Source organism: Elgaria multicarinata, chromosome 22 (genome assembly GCF_023053635.1).
Source record: "Elgaria multicarinata webbii isolate HBS135686 ecotype San Diego chromosome 22, rElgMul1.1.pri, whole genome shotgun sequence".
NCBI classification, from domain to species: Eukaryota; Metazoa; Chordata; class Lepidosauria; order Squamata; family Anguidae; genus Elgaria; species Elgaria multicarinata.
In genome coordinates, this window is record NC_086192.1 from 7,868,618 (window position 1) to 7,895,974 (window position 27,357).

At 48.1% G+C, this 27,357-nt stretch overlaps 1 protein-coding gene across 1 annotated transcript in view; it reads right to left on the reverse strand.

The window, feature by feature from the left end:
* AATF (apoptosis antagonizing transcription factor) overlaps positions 1 to 27,357 on the reverse strand; it is a 93,075-nt gene that overhangs the window by 22,783 nt on the left and 42,935 nt on the right. Inside the window, exons 9-11 of the mRNA XM_063146543.1 lie at positions 13,597 to 13,664; positions 6,891 to 6,971; positions 3,292 to 3,363 (exon numbers count right to left, since the gene is read on the reverse strand). Coding sequence (XP_063002613.1) covers positions 3,292 to 3,363; positions 6,891 to 6,971; positions 13,597 to 13,664 — 221 coding nt within the window. The remainder of the gene's footprint in view (positions 1 to 3,291; positions 3,364 to 6,890; positions 6,972 to 13,596; positions 13,665 to 27,357) is intronic.

Below are 27,357 nucleotides of genomic sequence, written 5' to 3' on the forward strand. Positions count from 1 at the left end.
GCTATCAGTGTGCATGAACAGAGAATCCCAGAATCCTTTGCAATGCAGATTGCATGGCAGGGTCTTGGGGTTAAAGATTCAGGAGCCCTGTTAAAGATTCAGGAGCCCTGTTAAAGATTCAGGAGCCCTGTCCTCCTTTTCATATGGTCACCCTATATAAACAATGAAGCATCCCATAATGAGTTAGAGGGTCACCGACATGTAAACGAACTAACCAAAGAGCTAAAAACCAAACATAGCACTGGGTGGTTAAAAGAGCTCGGCAAATCAAAGAATTCCTTACAGGAGCGACGCTTTTTAACACGCCTTTTTTTAAAAAAGTAAAAAGCAAAAAGAAGAAGAGGAAAACACACATTTCTAAATTCAGATAAATTTACATTATCAGAGGAGGATCAAGAAATGTGACACTAGTATTTCCACTCTGCAAGAATGGAGAAGAAAGGGAACTGCGTTTCCAAAAATTGCCATTATATTTAGGGCGGTTTATTGGGACCGGCGCCTGTCCAATACTCCCTTGAAGATGTATACAGGTATGTTTGCACAGGAATGGCAGGAGAGGTGGCGGAAAACCCTGCCTGCCGTTACTGATCTTTCTCATGGAAGGGCTCCTCCACCCCAATTCTAAACTTGCAGTAAAAACCAAGATTGTCACAGGAAACAGCCTGAAAGCCCAAGTACAGTAAAATGAATAAAACTCTCAAAATGTGGCTGGCCTCTCCAGAAAGCCCCTTCAGAATGAGCCAGGCCGCAGGCCTACATGGACACCTCCTTTCTGCACACAACGCCCCCAATCCCAGACTGAGAGCGTTTGGCTCCGTCAAGCCCAGCTCCTAACGCTGGAGGTACACATTTACTTCTGCCCCTCAGCTATCTGGAGGCCTTTGCTTCCACCCGTAATAGCATTTTCCTCGGGAAGCAGCTCAGCCTCCAAATCTAAAGGGCGCTTTCCCAAACTGCAAGCCATTGTCTGCTGCGTTGTATAATATCGTGGATTCCAGCGCATCCTGACAGCTTCCGCACGCTTAATCCTTAATGTATTTCCCCCCCCCCCAGTCTCCCCCCTTCACACCCAGACAATTAATTTATTTTATAGGCTGTAAGCACGCTGCTGTTTCTCCGATTTTTCACACTCTAAACACGCAGCGCGTTCCCTGCTGCATGGGATTCTTTATTATTTGTTTTGGGGGGTCAAGCCTCCAAAATGACTGAGCAAAAAGCCCGGTGCAGGATCACGCCGCTGTGAAACGCGCATTTGCATTTTCAATCTAGTCATTCACACTTGCAAACAATGAAATCACCTTCGACGGCCGCGAAAGGAAGAGGCGTTATCGCTGCCTTCCCCTCCTTCGCGCAGACGCATTTTTGAAAATAATAACAATAAGGAACGAAGCAAGGGTGGGGTGGGGGAGAATTAGACAGAATTTTAAATTGGACACTGCACTGTTCTTGCCGTCACTCGCATTGTGGGTCTACAATAAAGCAGAGCTGATCAAGCCGGCTCTAAGCTTTCCACTACCGCATCACAAAGGAGTGGAATTCGGTTCACAGATCTGTGCCATGTGTTCATCAGTACCTCCGTGTTCCATTTTATTTTTTTAATAGGCATTTTTTAAAAAAAACAACTTCCATGTTAGTCTGTCGTGACACACACTGAGACATCATTACCCATCCGTATTCAGAGAAGCACGGTATTTTGAGTCACGGTTTGAAGTTCGGTGTGACCACATTTAGAATACTGTGTACAGTTCTGGACGCCACACCTAAAAAAGGATATTATAGAGCTGGGGAAAGTGAAGAGAAGGGCAACGAAAATGATTAAGGGGCTGGAGCATCTCCCCTATGAGGGAAGGTTACATCAACTGGGATTGTTTAGCTTGGAGAAGAGGAGACTAAGGGGAGACATGATAGAGGTGGACAAAATTATGCATGGTGTGGAGAATGTGGACGGGGAGACATTTTTCTCCCTCTCTCAAAATACTAGAACCCGGGGTCATCCCATGAAGCTGATGGGTGGGAGATCCAGTACGAATAAAAGGAAGGACTTCTTCACACAGCGCAGAGTTAAATGATGGAACTCTCTACCACAAGATGTAGTCATGGCCACCAATCTGGATGGCTTCAAAAGGGGGGTGGATAAATTCCTGGAGGCGAAGGCTATCAATGGCTACTAGCCCTGATGGTTGTGTGCTATCTCCAGTATTTGAGGCAATAAGCCTGTGTGCGTCAGTTGCTGGGGAACATGGGTGGGAGGGTGCTGTTGCACCATGTCCTGCTTGGTCATCCCTGGCCTATGGCTGGTTGGCCACTGTATGAACAGAGTGTTGGACTAGATGGACCCTTGGTCTGATCCAGCAGGGCACTTCTCGTGTTCTTAAGTTGGCTTCATATCCTCGGTTCTTCCGAAGTAGTTCGATTCTTGGCTTGGATGAAACGGGAAACAAGCCATAGTTAACGGAACAATTCCTGGTTGGTTTGTTGGCTCACACGAAAGGGAGCCAGGAAGAGGCTGTGTGTGTGTGTGTGTGTGTGTGTGTGTGTGTGTGTAAAAGGCTTGTTCATATCTCAGCTTATTAAGCCAAGATAGGATCATCCAAACTCTCCTTAAGTGTCTTGTGGCGCTTTAAAGACTAATAAATTCAGTGTCCAATTAGCTCTCGCGAACTTGAGGTCATTTTATGCACCTGATGCAATGGACTCTACTCTACAATAGCTTCTGCCATAGTACGTTTGCTAGTCTTTCAAGGTGCCATGAGACCGCTGCTGTTTTTAAAATAATGTCAGAGGGGGCCGACTTTGCAGGAATAGCAAAAACAAGATCCTTGCGGCCACTAAACAGTCGTCCTCATGCTGCCAGTCCTGTACAACTCCCAGCTTTCCCAACTATTTGCCAGTTTGGACGGGGCTGAAAGGAGCTGAAATCCAATCCGTGAGCTTTACCCCACTATAAGGCTGTCCGCCTTCAAGAGGCCACCAAAAAAAAAAAAACAGTTTGAGAGACGCTCCACCACGCAATTGGAACGAACGAGGATTAAACGCACACGCCCAAAGCCGGGCCGATTTGAGCAGCAGCTACACCGAAGGCAGAGCCCAGGTTGAGCTGGTCAAGAAGCACAGCAGGCAGCTGGAGGAGCAAAAATGCACACAGCTGGCTCGGCCCAGACGGAGGGCTTGCGTCGCCAGTGACAAATGGCTAACTGATACAAAGAGCCTGAGACGGTGACAGGCTGAAGAACAGGTCAATATCAACCTGTCAGAAAGCCCTCCGAGAAGCGTAATTAACCGCTGACTAACCTGGCATCATCATTCATCGTGCAGTGGTCAATGGGGGCCATGAAGCACACCAACTTGCTGTGGACGTGATACCTGAGAGGGGGAGAAAGCGGACGCATTAAGTAACTAGTCAGAGAGAGGAAAGAAAAGCCCCAGCCTCCGCTGGAAAAACGCCCAGCGACGTGGCAGAGAGCGCCCTACGCGTTGATGGGAGTTTGTGGGTGAATTTGTGGATTTCATCCATTTCTCAGCCACTTTTCAAGGCCACGGCTTTCACCGCAAACACAATCCAAGCTTATTAAGTCAACGATATTAAAAATAAACAGTTTAATTGGGGAGGGGGGAACAGTTTCAATGAAATGTAGTTGTTGAAAATATCCGCCAGCAGGGAAATCGAAACCCTCCTTTACAAGTGCCCTAAGAGGCCAGGCTGAAGGCACAGGGGATGTTCAGTCTGGAGAAAAGGAGGCTGAGGGGAGACGTGTTAGCAGTGCTCAGGTATATGAAAGGGGGCCACAGGGAACATGGTCAAGAACTATTTTCCATGGCCACAGAAATTAGGACCCAAAAATGGGTATAAGTTACAGCTACCTGTAATTTCCTGATGGTACGATCTGTACAACAGTGGAACAGTCTACCTACAGAGGTTGTGGTTTCTCCATCTCTGGAGGTTTTTAAGAAGAGGCTGGACAGCCCTCTCTCATAGTTTAATTGATTTTCCTGCACATTGCAGAGGGCTGAACTAGATGGTCCTTGTGGTCCCTTCCAACTCCACAATTCCGTAATTCTAAGTTTCAATTCCCGCTTAATGAGAATACAATCTGGTGAGAATTTACCAGGGGTGACGTTAAGGGCAAAACTGTCTCCTGCTCAGTTTGTCCCCAAACGCAGAAACAGGAAGACCGCAATACCTGATGGAGCGCCTCCCCTGGTACAAACCTGTCTGTACACTGCGATCATCATTTGAGTGCCTCTTTTGAAGGAGGTAACAGAGGATGGCAACAAGGGAAAGGGCCTTTTTGGCGGTGGCCCCCTGACTTGAGAACACTCTCCCTAGTGAGGCCTGCTTGGTGCCAACGTTGTCACCTTCTTGGTGTCAGGTCAAGATTTTCCTCTACTTTGGAAGGCATATGATGAGCTTTTTATTTTGTAGTGATGTTTCAGTTGTTTTATTATGTTTCGGTGTTTTAATGGAAACGGTTTTTCACAAATTTATATTTTTATACGTTTTAACTTTTTTCCCCCCCGTGGGGGTGTCTGTGCTCTGTCCCTTAGCTATGCCCCCCTCCACAGAACTCTGCCAGTTGGGAAGGTGGACAGGAGGGAGAAAGCTTGGTAAAAGCAACTCTGAAAACATTTGTGTTTCGGAATTGATTTTTTAAAAAATCTAAGTGTCTTTTTATTATTGCTAAAAATATTCACATTCAACTTTCAGAGCTAAAAAAGGGCACACACAGCGGCTCACAATGCATCAAATTAAAGTATAGTAAGAGAACAATTCTATGGCCCCTGCACAGCGTTGTGTGTGAGTGTGTGTAGAAAAATTTGGATTCTTGGATCAGAGATCGGAGTCCAAGTTTGGAGGCTTACGACCATCCCATAGGATTGTGCACTAAATCAATTAGATCTAATAAAACAAGGATCAAAACAAAACCAACTAAAGTGGACGCAACAGGGAAGAGAAACAACCTGAAAAGGCCAGGCAATTGCCAGGTCGCCCAACGGTTAAGAGATGGGCGGGCCCTCTTTTGCAGGGAGTTCCGCAAACCCTGGGGGCCACAACAGGAAAGGCCCCGTCTTGCAGCCCAACCAGTCGTGCCTCTGAAAGCGGGGAGACAGCTAGCAGGGCATCTGATGCAGGATTTAGTGGGTGGGCAGAATCAGACTGGAGAAGGCCATCCTCCAAGTATCCTGGTCCCATACTGTTTAGGGCAGAGGGTGCAGGACTTTGAGCCCAGAGTTCGTATCTGGTCCTCCCCTGACAGCCATGCCTCTTTCCCAACTTTTGTGCTGGTTTGAAATGCCTCTCCTAAGATAGCGGCGCGAAGAGCTTTAAGCTAAACCAAGCTGGCATATTTTTTTGTACTTTGGACCCTAGACTTCAGCCCCACCCTCAGAGACCTCCCCCCAAATTTGGCCCTCCCTCCTTAGGAGATTCTTCAGCCCTGATTTAGGGCTTCAGAGGTAAGAAACAACACACCAGCTGTACGGAGTTACTCTTTCCTCTATATGCTGCTTAATCTCCGTAAAGCTGGAGTGTGTGTGATTCAAGTTGCTTAGTTCTCATTTCTTAGAATCATAGAATCGTAGAGAATCACAGAATCATCATTTCTTAGAATCACAGAATCGTAGAGTTGGAAGGGGCCTCTAAGGCCATTGAGTCCAACCCCCTGCTCAGTACAGGAATCCACCTTAAAGCATCCCTGACAGAGGGTTGTCCAACTGCCTCTTGAAGGCCTCTAGTGTGGGAGAGCCCACAAGGTAACTGGTTCCATTCTCGTACTGCTCTAACCGTGAGGAAGTTTTTCCTGCTGTCCAGCCAGAGTCTGCCTTCCTGGAACTTGAGCCCGTTATTCCGTGTCCTGCACTCTGGGAGGATGGAGAAGAGATCCTGGCCCTCCTCGGTGTGACAACCTTTCAAGTATTTGAAGAGTGCTATCACGTCTCCCCTCTTCTGCTGATGTGCTCTTCTTTAAAGGCAGTCGAGATCCATAACTTCGCCACTCCCTGCTCCAGCTTTGCTAACTCCGGATAACGCCCATTCCACACGGGCAGAAACTCTTCCAATCCTCTTGGCTCAACACCACCACCACCCCAAAAAAAACCCCAGGTTTATGAGCCCGGCTCAGGGAAGCGCGATGCTCTTTGCCGGGCTCTGACCGAGTCTTGAATACATCCCCTCCACGCGCAATGCTGACAGGGAAGGCGATTGAGAGTCAATAATTACAGGCTTTTCAGCCCAACAAAGCAGCTCTTTCCGCTTTTCATAAATTATCTTATGACATCTATCTTGCTACGCCAGGCCTGACCCGGCATGACTCCGCTGGCTTTCTATCAAGTGCCATCTGAGCTCAGGATTTGTGGTTTGGCTCGCCCCAAAAAATGGAGGAGAGAAAAGGCTTGTTAACGTCCTTTGCACAGCTTACTACAACTCACCCGCCCCTCAATGCCCACAGGCCAGACGGCAGCGTTGCTTCCTTCTCTGCACCCGAGAAGGAAACATCTAATTCCATTTAAAACCGCCAGTAGTAGGGACAGTGTTTGTTTATTTATTTCATAAATAATAGTAGCGCAAAGCATGAAAGTAGCGCAAATTGGAAATTAGAAAGGCAGGCCCCCAAGAAAAGGAAGGCCCAGTACTGGAGAAGAACCTAATGCAGACATTCCCAACCTCACACTTTCTGGATGGGCTGGACTACAAGTCCCATAATCCCCCAGCCAGCTATGCTGTTTAATGTTTTAATCTTTGTAAACTGCCCAGAGAACTTCAGTTATGGGACGGAATAATAATAATAATAATAAGAAGAAGAAGAAGAAGAAGGCTGGGGGGACGATGGGATTTGTAGTCCAACATTATCCAGAGGGTGCCAGGTTGGGGAACACTGGCCTACTGCACTCACCGGATTTTCCTTCCCTTGCTGGCCTTTTTGTCCACCTTCTTCCGGATTTTGCTCCGCAGTTTCTGGATTGCAAGCCACTGCCTAGTAGGGAATCAGACAGAGAGAGAGAGAGAGAGATACAGTGAGATTAAAATGGAAGGCACTCTAAAATAGGGATGGGGAGAAAGACCCGGCTTTCACCTCCTAGTCTTAACCAACAAGAGTGCCAAGCAACAAAAAAATGTCCCTCTACAGCTTCAATCTTTTGATATATTTTATTGCATTTATTCGTCATGATGGCTATATGCTATCCTCCGGTATCAGAGGCAGTATGCCGCCAAACACGCATTGCCAGAGAACACAAGAGGGAGGGTGCTGTTGCGTCCGTGTCCTGCTTGCGGGCCTCCCACTGAGGTGAACGCAACGCTGGACAAGAGAGGCCTTTGGCCTGATCCAGCCCAGTTCTTCCGAGGTTCTTGTTCTGCTTTATGGGAGGCTTTATAAGCAACCTCAAGGGCTCCGCAAGTCGAAAGGTGGGATGCCAGGGCCTTAAAAACCAGGGAACGATAGTAAGCACATTAATTAAAATACATGTAAAACGAGCGCACCGGCTTCTGCGGAGTTTCCCAGGCTAGTCACCTATGCAGCAAGCGTGACTCGCCACATGTGACCAGGCAAAGTTGCTATTGCCTTGTTCCTGCCAAGTCGGGAGCTGGTGGGCATAGCATCAGGGGCTTGAAAGTGAGATGGGAGAGGGATGCCCAGCTAGAAGGGGAGGCCAGCCCTGGAGCAAAGGTCCAGTGGGTGAGCTGTTGTCCACGACAGCAGATAAAGAGCAGTGCGGCCACCAGACGGGATGCAGCAGCAGCTTTTTCAGAGAGGGTTTGCAGCACCAGCAGCCTTTCTGGTTCATGAGTGGTCTCAGGGTATGGTCCCAAGGCACATTAGGCAGCTACTTTGCTGAAGCTCAGCAGGCCCAGGTCGCGTCAGTGCTTGGAGGGGAGACCACCTGGGAATCCCATGTAGCCACCTTGAATCCCATGGTGGAAGAAAGTTTGGGGTATGGTTTAAGGTCAAGCATCCTTCAGCCTTACACTTCACTGGCTACCAATTAGTTTCTGGGCAAAGTATGAAGCCCTACATGGTTTGGGTCCAGGTTACCTGTGAGATTTATTTATTTATTTATTTATTTATTACATTTTTATACCGCCCAATAGCCGAAGCTCTCTGGGCGGTTCACAAAAATTAAAACCACAATAAAACACCCAACAAGTTAAAACACAGATCACCTTCTCCCGTACGCCAGTCCTTTTCCAGCTTCATTGGCTGCCAGTCCAGGCCCGGGCCCGATTCAAAGTGCTGGTATTAACATTTAAAGCCCTAAACGGCTTGGGGCCAGGTTATCTGAAGGAACGCCTCCTCCCATATGTACCTGCCCGGACCCTAAGGTCATCCTCAGGGGTCCTTTTCCGCGAGCCCCTGCCAAAGGAAGTGAGGCAGGTGGCTATCAGGAGCAGGGCCTTCTCTGCTGTGGCACCCCGGCTGTGGAATGAGCTCCCTAAGGAGGTTCGCTTGGCACCTACATTATATGCTTTTAGACGCCAGGTGAAGACCTTTTTATTCTCCCAACATTTTAACAATCTATAAATACATTTTAACATGGTGTTTTAAATTTGTAATTTTGCATTGCTGCTGTTTTGATCTGGTTGAGCTTTTATATTGTATTTTATATTATGGTTTTATACTGTTGTTTTATATTATGAATGTTTTAAATTTTGGGGAACCGCCCAGAGAGCTCCGGCTATGGGGCGGTATAGAAATGTAATAAATAAATAAATAAATACAATCCGCCCCACACACTCAGGTCCTCTGGGAAGAATTTACTCCAGTCAGCCACAACAAGGCTGACAACTGTTACCCAGAGGACCTTTCCTTCTGCTGCCCCCAGACTGTGGAACGGCCTGCCGGAGGAGATTCGTCAGCTTAATGCTCTCTCTGAGTTTAAGACAGCCGTAAAGACTAGTCTCTTCCGGCAGGCCTACCCACAGGAATTTTAAACCTAAGAGTTTTAAGATGCTGTGATTGTTATTTTAATAATGTGTTGGTCTTACATGCTCTTTTAACTAATTTTATGTATTATATTGTGTTTGGCGTTGTTCCCTGCCTCAATCCAGAGGGAGAGGCGGGTAATAAATAAATAAATATATTATTATTATTATTATTATTATTATTATTGTCCCAGACTGCGATCTCCTCCCAGTCAGGCATGTAGAGTGGAGCCGGGGAAGAGGGGCATCTGAAAGCTACATTTCTGCAAATCTAGATGCAGGGATGAGGACAGAGCTTCCACCTCCTCTAATAACTGAGCCAGACTCTTCAGGAAGGGTCGGCCGCACACTCCTGAGAACCGCGGTGCTAAAAATACGGTACATTTTTTTAAAAAATCTGCATAAAAGCTTGCCTCCTGTATGCCTGGAGTACAATGTAGTGCTGAGGGGGGGAGAAGTCTTATTTCTTTCCCCAATTCTGTGCTTAGAAAAATAAAATTAAAACACACACACACACACACACACACACACATCCAAATCCTCTTTAATGAACAGTACACATTTAAGCACAGCCACTGGCTATAATTTGGAAACGCATTTAAAAAAAAAAAAAGAGCAAAGAGAGAGAAAAACAACACGTTTCCCCCCCCCCCTCCCCAAACCAAATAAAACGGGAGCTCAAAGTGCTAAACGCAAAACACGGCTGCCGGAAAAGCCATTCGATGTGTTATGAAAAGCCCGGGTGTGTCGGCAAAATTGTTTTCGCCCTCGTTAAAATGATCGCCTCGATTTTTAGTGCGCCGTGCCAAGTTTATTCGGTGGTATGTCTGGAATATTATGGAAGCTTTGCTCTGCTATAATTTAACGGGATGTACGCCCGCCCCCCCCCCCACCCCCCAAATAAAAAAAATAAAATAAAAACCTTGCACTTAAGCGGTGATTACATTGCACATCTATCTGGCTTTACAATAAAATAGATTACGGTAATTAAGATTATATTAAGATTGTGGTAATTGGATTTTGAGATTTCCCCCCCTGATGTTGGGTTCTCCGACGAGTAAATCAGGTAAAGACGATGCCAGTTTCTAGCTTAAAAAATAAAAATGTTTGTAACTAGCAGCAGAGTTTCTCTCTCTCTCTCTCCCTCCCCTCCTTTTTCCAATTCTCCCCAACACATCTCTGGCACACAATACAAACCTCTAGACCTGGACAACCCTCTGTCAGGGATGCTTTAGGGTGGATTCCTGCATTGAGCAGGGGGTTGGACTCGATGGCCTTGTAGGCCCCTTCCAACTCTGCTATTCTATGATTCTATGGTGTCACTTCCCATCTTCCTCCTGCCACAAATGGCAGATCTGGCGTCCCAGAGGGGGGAAAAAGATTCACAGAACATCCAACGTACTTCTCTGAAAGGCGACACGTATTAGGATTTGAAATGTCATTATTCATTTCTAGATTGCAGCCAGTCACGAGCTGAACACGAGTCAGCGGTGTGACGCAGCTGCAAAGAAGGCTAATGCGATTTTTAGGCTGCATTAATGGATCTGTAAGCTTCCAAGTCACGAGCAGAAATAGTGCCACTCCTTTCTGAACTAGTCTGACTGCCTTGGCAGTACTGTGCCCGGTGCAGGGCACCGCAATTTAAAAAGGATGAGGACAGAGATGCCGTTTCAGAGGAGGACAACCAACATGACCTGGGGGAGTATGGAAAAAGTCTTCCCTGGTGTCTACGTTGTGCTCTTTTTTCAGCCTTCTTATTTTCCCAGGCTTTTAGTTCTTCCCTTTCTGTTTAAATCTCGATTTTCAATCTTTGCACTGCAGCTAGGTTTTATTCTGATTTTTCTCTTGATATTACACTGCAGTTTTAAACTTTTATACGGTATTTTATGGCTTTCATTGCTGTGAACCACCCACAGAGCTTGAAATGTAATAAATAAAATAAAATAAAGAGGGAGGTCTTAATGTGCTGTCTAAATGCTTACCGTGAAGATGCTGGATGGATCTGCCTCGAAAAGGCATTCCATAGACAGGGGGGCCACTACAGGGAAGGCTCTTCCCTGGTAGACAGTCCCTGGTTGCCGCTTGCCACAGCATTGTGGGTAGCGGCACACAGAGAAGAGCCTCTGAAGACGATCTTAGGAATCAGATGGGGACGGCCACCAATTTGGATGGCTTTAAAAGGGGTTGGATAAATTACTGGAGAAGCAAGAGGCGATCAATGGCTACTAGTCCTGATGGCTATGTGCTACCTCCAGTGTCAGAGGTAGTAAGCCTATGTACGCCAGTTACTGGGGAACATGGGCGGGAGGGTGCTGTTGCACCGTGTCCTGCTTGTGGGTCCCTGGTCGACAGATGGTTGGCCACTGTGTGAACAGAGTGCTGGACTAGATGGACCCTCGGTCTGATCCAGCAGGGCTCTTCTGATGTTCTTGTGTTCTTAGATAGGAACAGATGGGAGAAGGCGCTCCTTCAGGTAGAAGGAGAAATGTCTTGATGGGACTTAAGGACATCAGGAGAGCCCTGCTGGATCAGACCAAGGGTCCACCTAGTCACAGAATCATGGAATCATAGAATAGCAGAGTTGGAAGGGGCCTAAAAGGCCATCGAGTCCAACCCCCTGCTCAATGCAGGAATCCACCTTAAAGCATATCTGACGGATGGTTGTTCAGCTGCCTCTTGAATGCCTCTAGTGTGGGAGAGCCCACCACCTCCCTGGGTAACTGATTCCATTGTCGTACTGCTCTAACAGTCAGGACGTTTTTCCTGATGTCCAGCTGGAATCTGGCTTCCTTTAACTTGAGCCCGTTATTCCGTGTCCTGCCCTCTGGGAGGATCGAGAAGAGATCCTTCCAGCATGTATTTCACACAGGGGCCAACCACCTGTTGACCGGAAACCCACAAGCAGAACACAAGTGCAGCAGCAACCCTCCCGCCCATGATCTGACTTTTAGACTGTTAGTTTTATTCTACCCTGTGCCTGTTTGGTGCATTCTCTTCCCCTTCTTATTGTTTTATTGTGATTTTATTAGAATGTAAGCCTATGCGGCAGGGTCTTGCTATTTTATTGTTTTACTCTGTACAGCACCATGTACACTGATGGTGCTAAATAAATAAATAAATAATGTTTCTTGGCAAGTGCCGTACATAAGCCTACTGGATGTAGCATCTACCCATCAGGACTGGTAGCCACTGAGAGCCTTATCCTACCCAAGGGCAATTTGACAGCGGAAGCAATTACCTAGAAGGGTGTTTGGCTCTTCTTAGCTGGAGGTTAAGTAGAGGTTTGACAGCCGTCTGTTGCGTGAGAATCCAGTTCTGGATTTCCAGGACCCCCGCCCCTAAAATGGAACCAATGACCTAAGGAGGTCGTGGGCTCTCCCACCTGCCACGGATGCTTTGAGGTGGATTCCTGCCTTGAGCAGGGGGTTGGACTTGATGGCCTTCCAACTCTACTCTTCTAGGACTCTTATGTTTTTATAGCAGGGTTTTGTTTAAAAGGCTGCAGGGTCCCTGGAGTGAATCACCCAGATGCGTGTCCTTCAGAAATCCTTGCATTTATGCCAGGGATGACTAAATGTGGGTCCCGTGGGCTGAATCCAGCCCCTGAAGTACTTTCTTCTGGCTCCAGTGCAAAGTCAACCTAAGTTTGCTCACAGTTCTACTTGTAAGCAGGGGGGCGAGGAGGAGAGAACTTGACCCTGGACCACTGTCTGTAAAATGGAGTGATTCCCCTTCTCCTCATGCAAAAGTTGGCTACCACGGAATTATTTACACACATTTCTCTCACTTTTTCACATATGGGCCAAAGGTGGCTCACAGTGTAACGCTGACAACAATAGTGATAAATAATGAAGTATAAATATGGTCAAGGCAACCACAATAAAAACATTTACTGCAGCAGAGGAGAAGGAGAAGGAGGAGGAATGAATATTAGTGAGGTAAAGCCCAGGAGAGTAAGGTAATCTTCACCTGATGCCTGGAAAACAGAAATATCAGTGCCAACACTAAAAAGGCCCTGTCGGCCATCGCCACTCGCCTACTTTCTTAAAGTGGGTCACCGAAAAGAAGGACCTCTATGCAAGGAGGAGGAGGAGGAGGAGGAATGGATATCAGTCAGGTAAAGCCCAGGAGAGTAAAATAGTCTTCACCTGATGCCTGGAAAACAGAAATATCAGAGCCAACACTAAAAAGGCCCCGTCGGCCATCGCCACTCGCCTACTTTCTTAAAGTGGGTCACCGAAAAGAAGGACCTCTACGCAAGGAGGAGGAGGAGTTGGAGGAGGAATGGATATCAGTCAAGTAAAGCCCAGGAGAGTAAAACAGTGTTCACTTGATGCCTGGAAAACAGACGTATCAGTGCCAACACTAAAAAGGCCCCGTCGGCCATCGCCACTCGCCTACTTTCTTAAAGTGGGTCACCGAAAAGAAGGACCTCTACGCAAGGAGGAGGAGGAATGGATATCAGTCAGGTAAAGCCCAGGAGAGTAAAACAGTGTTCACCTGATGCCTGGAAAACAGACGTATCAGTGCCAACACTAAAAAGGCCCCGTCGGCCATCGCCACTCGCCTACTTTCTAAAAGTGGGTCACCCAGAAGAAGGACCTCTGAGCAAGACCTCATTGAGCAGGCTGATTCATATGGAAACAATGCTAAACACTGTCCTGGGAGACTTTGCTTACCTGCCCATTGCCACCTGGTCATTCGGGTCCAAAGAGCTGGTTTTACGTTCGATAAGTTCCCGGAGGAGCTGGAAACGAGAAGAGTGGGGAAACCAATGTTGAAAAAGAGCAATTCAAGGCAAAGGCTGAGAGATTTAGGGTGCTGCATGAAGTCCACTTATTCAGGAAAAGCATTGGGGGCGTTCAGAACACTCGGTAGTCATTTCTCCGGGACGGGGTTAAGTTGGGAACGTTTTATTGCAGCAATGAAAGCTGTGCCATGCCTAGCTTTTTTGGGGGCTTGAAAGGTTGTAGCGTCAGCCGACTTTGGCTTTGGGATGAAGCTTGGAGATGGACGCAACAGCTTCTTGCCCAGGAACGCTTTTTTTTGGGGGGGGGGTAGGGGGGCAGGGAGAGAAGGGATTCCTTTGGTGCGAGGGAAAGGAGGGGAGGAAAATGAGATGGGCACCCTCTTGGGAGCGCAACACAGAACTCCATTAGGAAGACGTATTGTACTACAGTTAATTTCAGACGAATCAATGAGCGTTGCAGCGTTCCCTTCATCATTTTATGATTAGTTTAATCCACCCCATCTATATCAGCTGAGGATCTTTAAAAGGTCAGGCAGAAAACACGGGGAGAAAGGTGGGTAGCGCATCTGTCTTTACACTTGTAGGGCTAGGTGAGGTAATGAGCTCAAATCCAAACAAGTGGTTTTTGTTGTCGGATGAGGGCGGATGTTGGCGAGCAAATTCAGTGCAATCTACTTTTTCTCCTGGGCGTGCAAAGGAGAGACGGAAGGCCTCAGATGCTCTTAAACCCGAAAACTAGAAGCGGGCCACGGTTTCATCCCTGTTCTGGGTCATTAAAAACACAGCATACATCACAGTGCACATGTAAGGTTCAGGAGATTCCGGGGAGCCCCGGTTTTCATTTTAAAGAGGCAGAGCATGCTCCTAGTCCTCATGGGTAGTAGTATTCAGGCACACTGTGCTGGCTTCCATCCCACATCCAAGTGCTGCATGCTCTGTGTATTATGTCATTTTTATGGCGGCTTGTTTTGCAGGCTTTGGGCCTGTTCAAATGGCACGCTAAGCCATGGTTAAGCCGCTAACCCCTTTTGTAGCAAATGGTTAGTGAGTGTGTTTAAACCGCAGTTAGGTAGTCACCATGGTGAGGAATGGTTCATGTGACAGACTAAGCCATAATGTTTAGCTCAAAATGATAATCAGCATGGTTTAGTGTGTTGTCTGAACAGGGTCTTTAGCTTCCTGAGAGTTGAAGAGGGAGGGGAGACTGGGGGATTTACACAAAACTCCCAAGAACCACACCATGACCTCTGGTAATATCACTCACAGCAAAGTGACATTATTTATTATTTATTTATTTCATGTATATCCCGTTTTTTTCCTCCAAGGAACCCAAGGCGGCGTACATAATCCTCCTTCTCCTCTCCATGTTATCCTCACAACAACAACCCTGTGAGGTAGGTTGGGCTGAGAGTCTGTGACTGGCCCAAAGCCACCCAGTGGGTTTCCATGGCCGAGTGGGGACTAGAACCCGGATCTCCCGACTCCCAGCCCGACACCTTAGCCACTACACCACGCTGGCTCTCACATTAACCTATGAGGAGAATTCTATTAGGTGTTACTGGGGTGTCGTGTTTTCAGCCACAGCTGCAACTTCTTTCTCCTCTAGGTCCAGGGCTTGAGGTTTCCACGCAGGTGTGGGCCCCAGAACCTCTCAAATGACAATGATCAGTACTACCCTGCACATGAGAAGAGGAGATGCAGCTAGGAATTTAGATGTGTGAATTGGCTCACCTCGTGCCAAGGACGTTTGCGCTATCAGCAACAACTGCCCTGCGAATGACCACCAGTAATAACGCAATTGGCGCTTTGGGCATTTAATTTCCTGCAGACTTTTTACTATTCTGCTCTCCACCGAATGTACATCTACAAACCTGAAATTCTCCACCCTCCGCCATGCGTCTGATGATGTGGGCTACAGACCACAAAACCTTTAAGCCGGATTATCCTTCAAAGTGCCACAAGACCCTTGACCGGGGTTTGCCGCCAAATTAGAGATGGTGCAAAATTCCACAAACGGACGCGTGGGGTGGGTGGGGTGGGTCACATAAAAAGCGCGGTAGCTTCGCTAGCACCGGGCCAGGTTGAGCTGCGGGTGCGAGGCAGGTGAGCAACCAAGATGAACGCGAACAGAGAGAATAGTCTCAGGATGCTTTAAACAAATTGAGTGGAGAAAAAGCCCCACGCTTTTCGGCCTCTTGCTTTTTATTAGTCCTCCTTCAAGGGGCTGTAACAATGCACATATAAAACAAGGAAGATACAACAGAACTAAAGAAAGAAAAATCAATGAGAAAAGCACATTGCAAAGCATGGCCTCTGCATACGTGTAAACAATAATGCAATTTCCGTGCTACGTTATAAATGGTTCATAGGGCACGTTGTTTGTAAGGCCTGTGCATTTATTTAAATAAATTATCCTGGTTGTGCTTTTTATACTGTATTTTGTAATTGTGCTTTTAACCTGTTGGCTGTTTTATTGTGGTTTTAATTTTTGTGAACCGCCCAGAGAGCTTCGGCTATTGGGCGGTATAAAAATGTAATTAATAAATAAATAAATAAATAAATAAATATTATAGGCTGAGCTCTGCCTTCACATTCAGATCTTCCCCGCTGGGTGCGATGTGGAATGACGGGTCCCTGCCCTACCTCCAACAGACACAACGTTCTTGAAGTCCCAGGTTGTGCTGCCATATCTCAGATTTTTCCGTTTCTCTCTCTGCCCTGGAACCAACCGCTCAATCTGCACCTACCGGCCTCGGATACTACACACGTGCACCTTTCAAAATGTTAGGCGTACAAATTCCGGCAGGATGGGTACACTGGGTGGGCCGAGGGAGAAGGTGCAGTCCGGCTTCCTGCCTCGTACGCGGGAGTGGATCCTGTTAAAAGGTTCCGAATGACCCAGCCGGCCGCTAAAGAACCATTACGGATTTTTACTTATTTCAAAAACCTGATACGGACCCTTCTTTCCCGCCAACTCTTCTCTATTCACCCCATCAAAAAAATCCAAAAGGCAATTTAAAAAGCCTCCTGTGATATCCGTCCCCGTCCCCCCCAACTCCAAAATTACTGTCGCTAAAGCAATTACGCGGAGAGTCATTAAGGGGCAGAGAAGCTGTCGCTTTGTTCTCGCCGCGGAGAGTGAGCCGGGACGAACGGAGAGACGACTCCCAGCCAGCCCTCCGCCGGCCTGCTTCTCTAGATTGATTCGCCAGCCTCTTCCTGGCACACCATCTATCAGTTTATCTCTCCCACTTCATCACCGTCACTCCTGGCAGCTAAATACAAGATCCAAATCCAGCCTTACGCAGACGACCAACACGGTAAACCGATGTTAACGGTGACGTGGTGCTGCAAACAGTTGCCCTCAAGAGCTCGGCTGAAAATGGGCCGCTCGGTTCACAGACGTCGGGAGCAAGAAGGGAAGGGAGCCGTTTCAAGCCTTCGGGCATATGCTTACCTCTTCCTTCCACGCTGGAGAAAGAGTGGCAAGTTATTACTTCCGGGCAAACAGCCGGAGGGATCTCTTGTTTAGTTCCAGAGCTACCCACACACTCGCTGGGGTTGGGTGGGAAATCCTGCATCCAAACAGCTCCCCCCTAATAAAAAAATAAGCTGCAATCCTATATACACATTTTCCTGGGAGTAAACCCCATTGAACTTAATGGGGCTTCTTTCTGAGCAGACCTGCAGACGATCGTCCTTTTAAGTTCTACAACCTTCATGACGTTTATGATTTGTTTATTTAATAATACTAATACTAATACTAATACTAATATTTATCTCCATCCTGATTGAGGCGGAGAACAACAGTAAGTATAAAATACATAAAATATTGATTAAAAACATGGTATGCATCGTTAAAACTTCCTAAAAAAAACATACTAAAAGCATCCTAAAATTCCACTGGATAGGCTTGCTGGAAGAGATCAGTTTTCATAGCTTTCTTAAATGCTAAAAGACGGTTAAGTTGATGAATCTCCTCCGGCAGGCCATTCCACAGTCTGGGAGCAGCAGAAGAGAAGGTCCTCTGGGTAATACTTGTCAGCCTAATTTTGGCAGACTGAAGTAGATTCTTCCCAGAGGACCTGAGTGTGCGGGGTGGGTTGTATGGGGGAAGGCGATCCCGCAGGTAGCCTGGTCCCAAACCATGTAGGGCTTTAAAGGGGATAACCAACATGTTATACTTCGCCTGGAAACTAAATGGCAGCCAGTGAAGAGATTTTAAAACTGGTGTAATGTGCATTGAGCAGGGGGTTGGACTCGATGGCCTTGTAGGCCCCTTCCAACTCTGCTATTTTTTGATTCTATGATTCTATGATTTAAAGGCTTCCAAAGACGGACAAAGTAAGATAAGGAAATTAAAAGGCCCTGTTTCCTGTTTTGCGGCGTGTGGTTTTTTCCGTTGTGTGTGTGGGGTTTTTTTTACAACAAAAAGCAAAGTTATGAAAGACATGCAAAGATTAAAATAAAAGCAAACTTAGCTGGCGGTGGGTGGATGGGTGGGTGCGACCCACTGAGCAAAACATGCCTATGGTCATTTAAAGGTTTGATTAGTTTTCTTCTGCTTTCCGGTTCATGGTTTCACAGCCAGCAGCAAACCCTGCATGCACATACATACACACGCACACGCAACCAGCATCACATTGCAGAGTCAAGCGAGGGCCACGAATACAGGATGAATGATAAACTAATTTACTGAAGGAAGTAGCAGTCTTTTATTAATATTATTATTCCAGCACAGGGCTTTTAAAAATTCCCCCAACCTCCCTGTCCATTCCTAAAGCTGTAATATTTCATTGCGCTCAGACACCCCAAGTTGAATTTATTAGCCAAAACAGAAAAACTCTAGTCAGACCCCCACGTATTCCATTAGGAGTGACAGATGGCGTCTCCTAGTGTCTAATTATTAAGTAGGAAGCGCAAGTAAATCAGATGATCAGCCCCGATGTGCAAAAAGCAAGACAGAGGAAAAGCGTTGCAGGGAACGGTGGTAACAGAGGAATCGGGATAAAAGAGTATAGTTGGGGACATCTCTTCCCCATCAAAATGGCACTGTGTGATTTCCACTGAGGAAAGTGCCTAATCATAGAATCATAGAATAGCAGAGTTGGAAGGGTCCTACAAGGCCATCTAGTCCAACCCCCTGCTCAATGCAGGAATCCACCCTAAAGCATCCCTGACAGATGGTTGTCCAGCTGCCTCTTGAAGGCCTCTAGTGTGGGAGAGCCCACAACCTCCCTAGGTAACTGGTTCCATTGTCATACTGCTCTAACAGTCAGGAAGTTTTTCCTGATGTCCAGACGGAATCTGGCTTCCTTTATCTTGAGCCTGTTATTCTGTGTCCTGCACTCTGGGAGGATCGAGAAGAGATCTTGGCCCTCCTCTGTGTGACAACCTTTTAAGTATTTGAAGAGTGCTCTCATGTCTCCCCTCCATCTTCTCTTCTCCAGGCTAAACATGCCCAGTTCTTTCAGTCTCTCTTCATAGGGCTTTGTTTCCAGACCCCTGATCATCCTAGTTGCCCTCCTCTGAACACGCTCCAGCTTGTCTGCTTCCTTCTTGAAGTGTGGAGCCCAGAACTGGATGCAATACTCTAGATGAGGCCTAACCAGGGCCGAATAGAGAGGAACCAGTACCTCACGTGATTTGGAAGCTATACTTCTATTAATGCATCCCAAAATAGCATTTGCCTTTCTTGCAGCCATATCACACTGTTGGCTCATATTCAGCTTGCAATCTACAACAATTCCAAGATCCTTCTTGTTTGTAGTATTGCTGAGCCAAGTATCCCCCCGTCTTGTAACTGTGCCTTTGGTTTCTATTTCCTAAATGTAGAGCTTGGCATTTATCCCTATTAAATTTCATTCTGTTGTTTTCAGCCCAGCACTCCAGCCTATCAAGATCACTTTGAAGTTTGTTTCTGTCTCCCAGGGTATTAGCTATCCCACCCAATTTTGTGTTGTTTCGTGGGCCTTTCTCCGAAGCATGCAGCTTGGCTCAATTACATGAGCCATCTGCAGCTATTTATTCGGAAAGCAGATCTGTTTCTACGCCAGAAGCCAGTCACGAACAGAGAGAATCTTATCTTTTCAAAGCAGGTGACGCAGTCCTTCATGAACGCAGCCACTTCAAACTGTGCTGACGGGGGAGCTGCACATTTAATTTCTTTATGGTTACTCCTGCTCCATGGAGGATTCAAAAGATATCCTTGCACCTGGAAAGCTGGCACGCAAAGGAGGAGCCAAAAGAAAAACTCTTTGTCTCTCGGGTTGCCACGCTGTAACTTAAGAGACTCTGTCTTGAAATCCCCCACAGAAGTCAACGTGGTGTAGCAGTCCGAGCGTCGGACTGGGACTCAGGAGATTTGGGTTCTAGTCCCCATTCGGCTGTGAAACTCACCAGATGACTTCAGGCCAGTCATAAGAACTTAAGAAGAGCCCTGCTGGATCAGACCGAGGGTCCATCTAGTCCAGCCCTCCGCTCACACAGTGGCCAACCCAGCTGTCAATCAGGGACCCACACGTTGCAACAGCACCCTCCCACCCATGTTCCCCAGCAACTGGTGCAAATAGGCGTACTGCCTCGGATACTGGAGGCAGCACAGGGTAGGAGCAGGTTAGGCTGAGAGGCACTGACTCTCAACTAGCCTCCCTCACAAGGTTGTCGTGAGCATACTTTGGACTCCTTAGAGGAAAGGCAGAACTGAACTCTTGAAGGCCTCTAGGGTGGGAGAGCCCACAACCTCCCTAGGGAACTGGTTCCATTGCTGTACTGCTCTAACAGTCAGGAAGTTTTTCCTGATGTCCACAAGCCAGCCAAAATCAGAAATCATCTATTGCTGTAATTTTTACTTCATGTTGGTAAACTGCAGAGGAAAAAGTGTTATATCCCTTTAAAGTAAAGACATGTATGAATCTCTGAGGTCACAATCAGGCCTACCCAACAATGCTCTGAATTCCAGCTGAATTGTCAGTTGCTCCTTTTCATTTCAAAATGCTCTCAGTTGGGGAGTGGGGTGGACTACAGAGATCATTGTTAGCTTTCACATATTCACGTTATTCAGGGACCAGGGTAACACCAGGTACATCAGCTAGTATATTGATATATTGATCTTAGAATCATAGAATAGTAGAGTTGGAAGGGGCCTATAAGGCCATCGAGTCCAACCCCCCTGCTCAATGAAGGAATCCACCCTAAAGCATCCCCGACAGATGCTTGTCCAGCTGCCTCTTGAAGGCCTCTAGTGTGGGAGAGCCCACAACCTCCCTAGGTAACTGATTCCATTGTCGTACTGCTCTAACAGTCAGGAAGTTTTTCCTGATGTCCAGCTGGAATCTGGCTTCCTGTAACATGTTAGCATTTCTTTCCACCCCCTCAAAAAAGAAGAGATATCTGCTATACCGGACAAGAGCCTGCTATCTATTATTACCACGATGCCAGAATGCAAAGGAAAGTTACATTTACAAGTCACACTGGGCTCATCAACTGGCAAATGCTGGTTAGTATGGGGCCCAAAGCTGAAGGAGGGACGCAGAGACTTCCTACTTGTGTTAAACCAAAAGTAAGTAAGCAGCAGACTGCACAAGGTGACGCATAGATCCAAACCAGCAGGGATCTACTGTTGTCCTAAATTCTAGCCTTGTAATGCACGGACGTACAGCTGCCAAAGGTTTAATTTGGATCTCATCTACTTCCGGCTCAACAACAACCCCCACAAGAAACGGCATCCGCTGATGAGCCTCAAACCCTCTCGTTAACGGCGGAAAGCGACGCCAAGGTGCCGTCCCTCCGAGTAGCCCATTAAGAGAAGCCCGCAAACCAAAGCTTTAAAACGTGCGATTAACCATCTACTCAGCCATTCCGGAGACACATGCCTGTGATAAGATTATTGTATTGCCATTAACCTATGGGATGGCTGGAGGCATCTCCCATTTCCGCAAAAAAAATCTAAATGCGTCTAATGAGAGCCACAAGATCAACTGTCCATATTAATCGCTCACCAGTTTAATTAAGGTAAACCGGCTTGTCAGGGGGAAAAGGGGGGGGGGGAAGCCGGCTTCCTCTCCATTTTTCACCATTATTGACTTGTAATCGTTGGCTGGATTTCGTCATTATTCCTCTCTATGGTATTGTCAGAAGTGCCGTACTCACACGCAAACACACGCACGCATTGCGTCCGCTGCATCGAAACGTCATTTTATACTCGCCACGTGCCTGTAAGTCAGCACTGGAAAGAAATTCAGGTGCTTGAGAAATTAAGAACGCAAAAATTGCTTTGATGAGTCAGAACTAGGTCTACGTTATTCAACGTCCTCCATCTACCATTGGTCATCTGGGAGGCGGATAAAGATTTTCCAGTAGAGTGGGGGTGTTTAATCTCTTTAAGGCTACATTTCAGAGAAGGGGAGGGGGCAGTCCAGTGGTGGGCGGGGTCAGAGGCAAAAGGGGTGTGGCCAATGCCCCACCCACCCCAGCATATTTAACCTAAAGCTTTTACTGCTGGTATGTAACCCTTAAGAGAAGTGTTTCAGCCTTTTAGAATGGGGGGAAAAGCCGGGAAGCTATGAAATGATTGGTGATTAGGGGAAAGGGGGACGCCTCTCCTGACATGAACCTACCCGTACACTACGCTCAACACCTAAGTCCTCCTACAGGTGCCTACGCCGAGGGGGGCTCAGAAGACAGCAACAAGGCAGAGAGCCTTCTCAGTGGTGGCCCCCCAATTATGGAATGATCTCCCCAACAAGGCCTGCCTGGTGCCAACATTGCTACCTTTTTGGAGCCAGGTCAAGACTTATCTCTTTTGGCAGGCATTTAGCCATATGTGATGAACTTAACCAATCCCAGATCTCTTTTTAGGTTGAGCTGACAGCTTACAGTTTTTTATCGTTCTTTTTTTAGACGTATGTTCTTGTGTATATTGTTATGTTTTCATGGTTTTAAATTTTGTACAGGTTTTTAATTGTTCTGATCTTATGTAAATCGCCCAGGAAGCTTCAGCTATGGGGAGGTATAGAAATGTAATAAAACAAAATAAATCTAGGAACCCCAGAGGGCTAAATCTGACCCCTGAGCCTAAAGTTTGGCACTTCTGCAGTAGAACTCTGGAAAAGCGTTTTCACGGCAACAGATTCCTGGCTTGTCGGTACATGCAAACTGGGAATCGTGGTTTAAAACAAACTCCAGGGTGCTTCTGGACGAGGCTTTTATCGCGCCTTCGCTTTCCAGCTGCTGCGTCTCTTTTTTCCTTGCTGCGGAAAATCCATTTCGGAGGAAACCGCTCCGCCGAACCCCCCGACGGGTAGCGCTGGGTACCATCCACCTGGAAGCACCCCGTGTTCGTTAAACAAGCCGACGAAGCAATCCAAGGTTGTCAGTTGGCTTGTTAAGCCGTGGAACAAATGGCCACGTTTGGCTGGGGGACGATGGGAGTTGCAGTCCAACACACCTGGATGCCGCCTGGTTTATTCCACCTCCCCATGAAAGGGAGAGAGAGGGCAGGACAGAGCACAGGAGACCTCGGGACTCCTTTCTGCTCAGGCCCACAGCGCTGAAACCCACCTACCCCCACATCTCCCCTCTGGCGCTTGCTGACAACTTTGTCTCCAGGAACTGACGTTTGTTTTTCTTTTCCTCGTTCTTTTAGCTGCAAACCCGCTTCCTATTTAGCTTACCTATACGGACACTCCAGTGGCTGTTTTACAGGGATGGGGAAGGTCAGCCCTGGGGGCAAAATCTCCCCCCCGCAAGGTTCCAAGAGAGCCCCACCAATTGTTTTCACCCCCCAAAAAAGATTAATTAATTAATTACATTTCTATACTACACAATAGCTGAAGCCCTCTTCCTCTCTTAAGCCTTTAGATACTGGCAGTAAGAGCTTGAGGCTAAAACAGGCTGGCATAATTATTATTATTTATTGGGGGGTAGTTCTGGCCCCACCCCTTTGACCTCCGACCTTTCTAGCTCTAGAACTCTATGATTCTGCCAGCCAGTCCTCCTCAGAGAGGAGGCTTCTGGGAGTTCAGTCAAGCAGCTTCTAACAAGCCCAGCTCAAGAGGTGGTGGTTGTCTTTCGGCGTGGGTGGCGTGGGGAGCAATTCAAAGCTTGCCCAAGCTAGGCTTTTAAAAAGCTGCTTCCAGGCGCGCACGCTGGTCCGACACACACGCCTTGGCGCATGACCGAACAAGCCCTGCGCGTGTGCATCGGACCAGGGTGCGCGCTTGGAAGCAGCTTTTTAAAAGCCTTGCTGGGCATGCCTCGAAAGGGAGCAAAGGGAGAGCACAATAGCAAGAATCATAGAATCATAGAATAGCAGAGTTGGAAAGGGCCTACAAGGCCATCGAGTCCAACCCCCTGCTCAATGCAGGAATCCACCCTAAAGCATCCCTGACAGATGGCTGTCCAGCTGCCTCTAGTGTGGGAGAGGCCACAACCTCACCAGGCAACTGATTCCTTTGTCGTACTGCTCTAACAGTCAGGAAGTTTTTCCTGATGTCCAGCCGGAATCTGGCTCCCTTTAACTTGAGCCCGTTATTCCGTGTCCTGCACTCTGGGAGGATCGAGAAGACATCCTGGCCCTCCTCTGTGTGACAACCTTTGAAGTATTTGAAGAAGCAGGCAACCAGGCATTCGAGTGCGCCGTCACAGGCCGACGCGCCCTTCCCCAGCACCCCTGCGAAAGCGGCTCCCCCGCTCGCTAGGCCGGCAAATAAAAGGAATGCCCTTTATGAAGCCAATTTAATTGGGAGGTGACAGGAAACACACAGGCGCTTGGCCCTTATCGCCAAATAAGACTTCAGCTCCAATCGCCCTGCCAAATCCCGCGCAACGGAAGAAAATTAACCAGGTCAGCGGAACAGGTATTCGCCGGCGCCTGTCAGGAGGGCCCGGCATCTCCTCAATTACTTGGACACAATGAAGTGGTAATCTTTACAGATCATCTCTCCCAAGAAGCGCATTGGGGAAGGGGAGGGGGGAGGAGGCAAGAGAGAAGTGGGGGGGGGGGAGAGAAGGTGGAGGTGAAAACAGGAAGAACGGGGGGGGGGGGAGGAAGGAAAAAAGACAACGGTGCATCTGCTGTCAGCTGAGCAGATGTCTGCGCGTGATGTACGAGGTGGGGAGAAGCTGTCGCGGCCTGCTGCCAAATTCGGGTAAGTGACTGAAGCCGCCACACTCACAAGCACCATATTTAGAGACGGCGGGCGATCGAGGAGTCCAGCCCGCCGCATGTTGAGCTGCCAGATGTTGACACCTGGATCCCGCTCCCCCCCCCCCCAGGTGGAGGTGAACGGCAGACGCCCGGCGGGCAAGAGCGAGCCGTTCCCCAAAGGCCATTTTTAAAAAGGAGGAGGAGCCGCCCTGGCTGTCGAAAGTGCACAGCCGCCTTCCCCCGCCCCGCAAACCCGTGCGTGCCTGCGCACGCGAAACAGCCGAGCACATGGCAACTCCCTGGCAGCTCCATTTGTTCAAGCTCAGGGGGTTCCTCTACCTTCCGAGACCTCTGTTAGTTTAAGTTTTAATTTAGAATAACCCCGGAGCCCCAATTAACTGGGGAGGGGATGACTAAGACGAGACACAGTGCAAGGCTAGATAGAAGCAGCAAATTCTATCTATCTATCTATCTATCTACCGTATTTCTTCGATTCTAAGACGCACTTTCCCCCCCAAATAAACATCTCTAAAAATGGAGTGCGTCTTAGAATCGATGGCGTCTTAGAATCGAAGCAATGTGGTAGATGCAAAAAGACTCTATCCTATTAAAAAAGGGTCTGAAACATCCATTCCAACTTTCTCTCTCTGGCTTTATTGCTTTTAGAAAGCTGAGCAAGCAGGGTTTTTTGAGATCGCTTTGCAGCCTGATTGGGGCCTGCAGCGCGCCCCACGTAGCGCCAGGTGGCCCTCGTCAGCCGCAACCGGAAGACACGTGGCTCCAAGAGTCAGGAGGCTCACCCCCCCAAGCACCGGGTGCCCCCCCCCAGCCGCTGCCCTGGGAAGACGCCCAGCTGGGTTGTACCCACCTGGCTCCGGTGGCCAGGAAGCGCGCGTCCTGAGTGGAGCCTGGAAGTAGTCCCAGCCCCCTGGTTTGCTGGAAGGCAGGACAAACTGCTAATACTCCTCACGCCCGCGGATGCTGGGCCAAAGTGGCCCGAAAAACCTGTGGCCAGAGGCCACAGAAGTGCTGCTCCGCCGAAGCTGCTCTCACGCGGCAGCTCCAGTCGTCTCTCTCCTCCTCGTACAGGCAGGCCTCCAAAAGAGGAAGCTCCTGCAGCAGCCGTGAGCCGTGCGAGCGAAGAGGAGCTGGGAGGGTAAGCGCCTGGTTTTTTGCTTCCCCCTAAGCCCCTCCCAGCCCAGTGGCACCAAAACCCAGCTCTTTCTAAGATATTTCTAAGAAATTTCTAAGAAATTCTACTCATAAAAGATATTCTAAGAAAATTATTTTTTCTTAGAATCAAAGCTTTTTTTTTCTGTTGGTGGTACTGAAATTAGTGTGCGCCTTAGAATCGATGGCGTCTTACAATCGAAGAAATACGGTATCACTCACTGATTTCTAGGGTTTCCAAACTCAACACCCCCTCCCCGGCACCTTCATTTGTTCCCCTCCCCCAAGGTCAATCGCTTCTGTTTCAGAGTTGTATTAGCACAGGTTGCCCTCCTGGGCGCAAGAGCTCCGAACCCGGAGTACATTCTTCGTGCATTCTAGCTCACACAGACCCTTCAATTTGATGCACCCTTCCAGTGAGGGAGGAAGCAGCAGCCAGGTCCCTCTCCACCGTGCCTGGTCCAGCTCCAGCTGAGAGCCCCCTCCCTCCTGCCACCAACTGTCTCTGCAGAGGCCACCAGTGAGGGAGGAAGCAGCAGCCAGGCACCTCTCCACCGTGCCTGGGTCCAGCTCCAGCTGAGAGCCCCCTCCCTCCTGCTACCAACTGTCTCTGCAGAGGCCACCAGCGAGGGAGGAAGCAGCAGCCAGGCACCTCTCCACCGTGCCTGGGTCCAGCTCCAGCTCAGAGCTCCCTCCCTCCTGCTGTCACCTGTAACTGCTGAACTTTCCAACTAAGATTGTAGTGCCTGAGTTTGCTTTCCTTTCCCCCCTCCTCCTCCTCCCTCCCAATCCCCTTTCCTTTTGTGTCATGTCTTTTAGATTGCAAGCCTGTGGGCAGGGACTGTCAAGAAATACTTTTGTAAGCTGCCGTGAGAGCCTTTTTTGGCTGAATGGCGGCATAAAAATCCTTAAATTAATAAATAAATAAATAAATAAATAAAAATAAAAGCTGCATCAAAGTGCTGAAGACTCCCTGAGCCCAGAGCGAGCGGATGCTACAAACTGGAAGCCCCAACAGAGTGGGGTCTCACCTCCGGTTTACGCCAATGGGAGACAAAACCAGGTATGTTACGTATGTATATTATTCCGCCTGGTTCCTGCATGCAGAAATCTAGAGCGAAAGCTTGCCTTCCTGAGAACCTTAGCTTTTAGTAGTAAATGTCAGCCAAGTCTCTAGTCCGCAAGGTGTTGTTGTTTTTAAAAGCCTGAACAAATTGTAGACTTTGAAAGGAGCGCAGCCGTTGGGATATGTTACATTTGGGCAAACCCTATTTCTCTCGCTTCCACATCTGCAAAAGGAGAAGCAACGAAGACCCGCCCTGCGGGACAGTTGCACGGTGAATTTAGAGAGGGATCGGGGCCCCGAAAGAG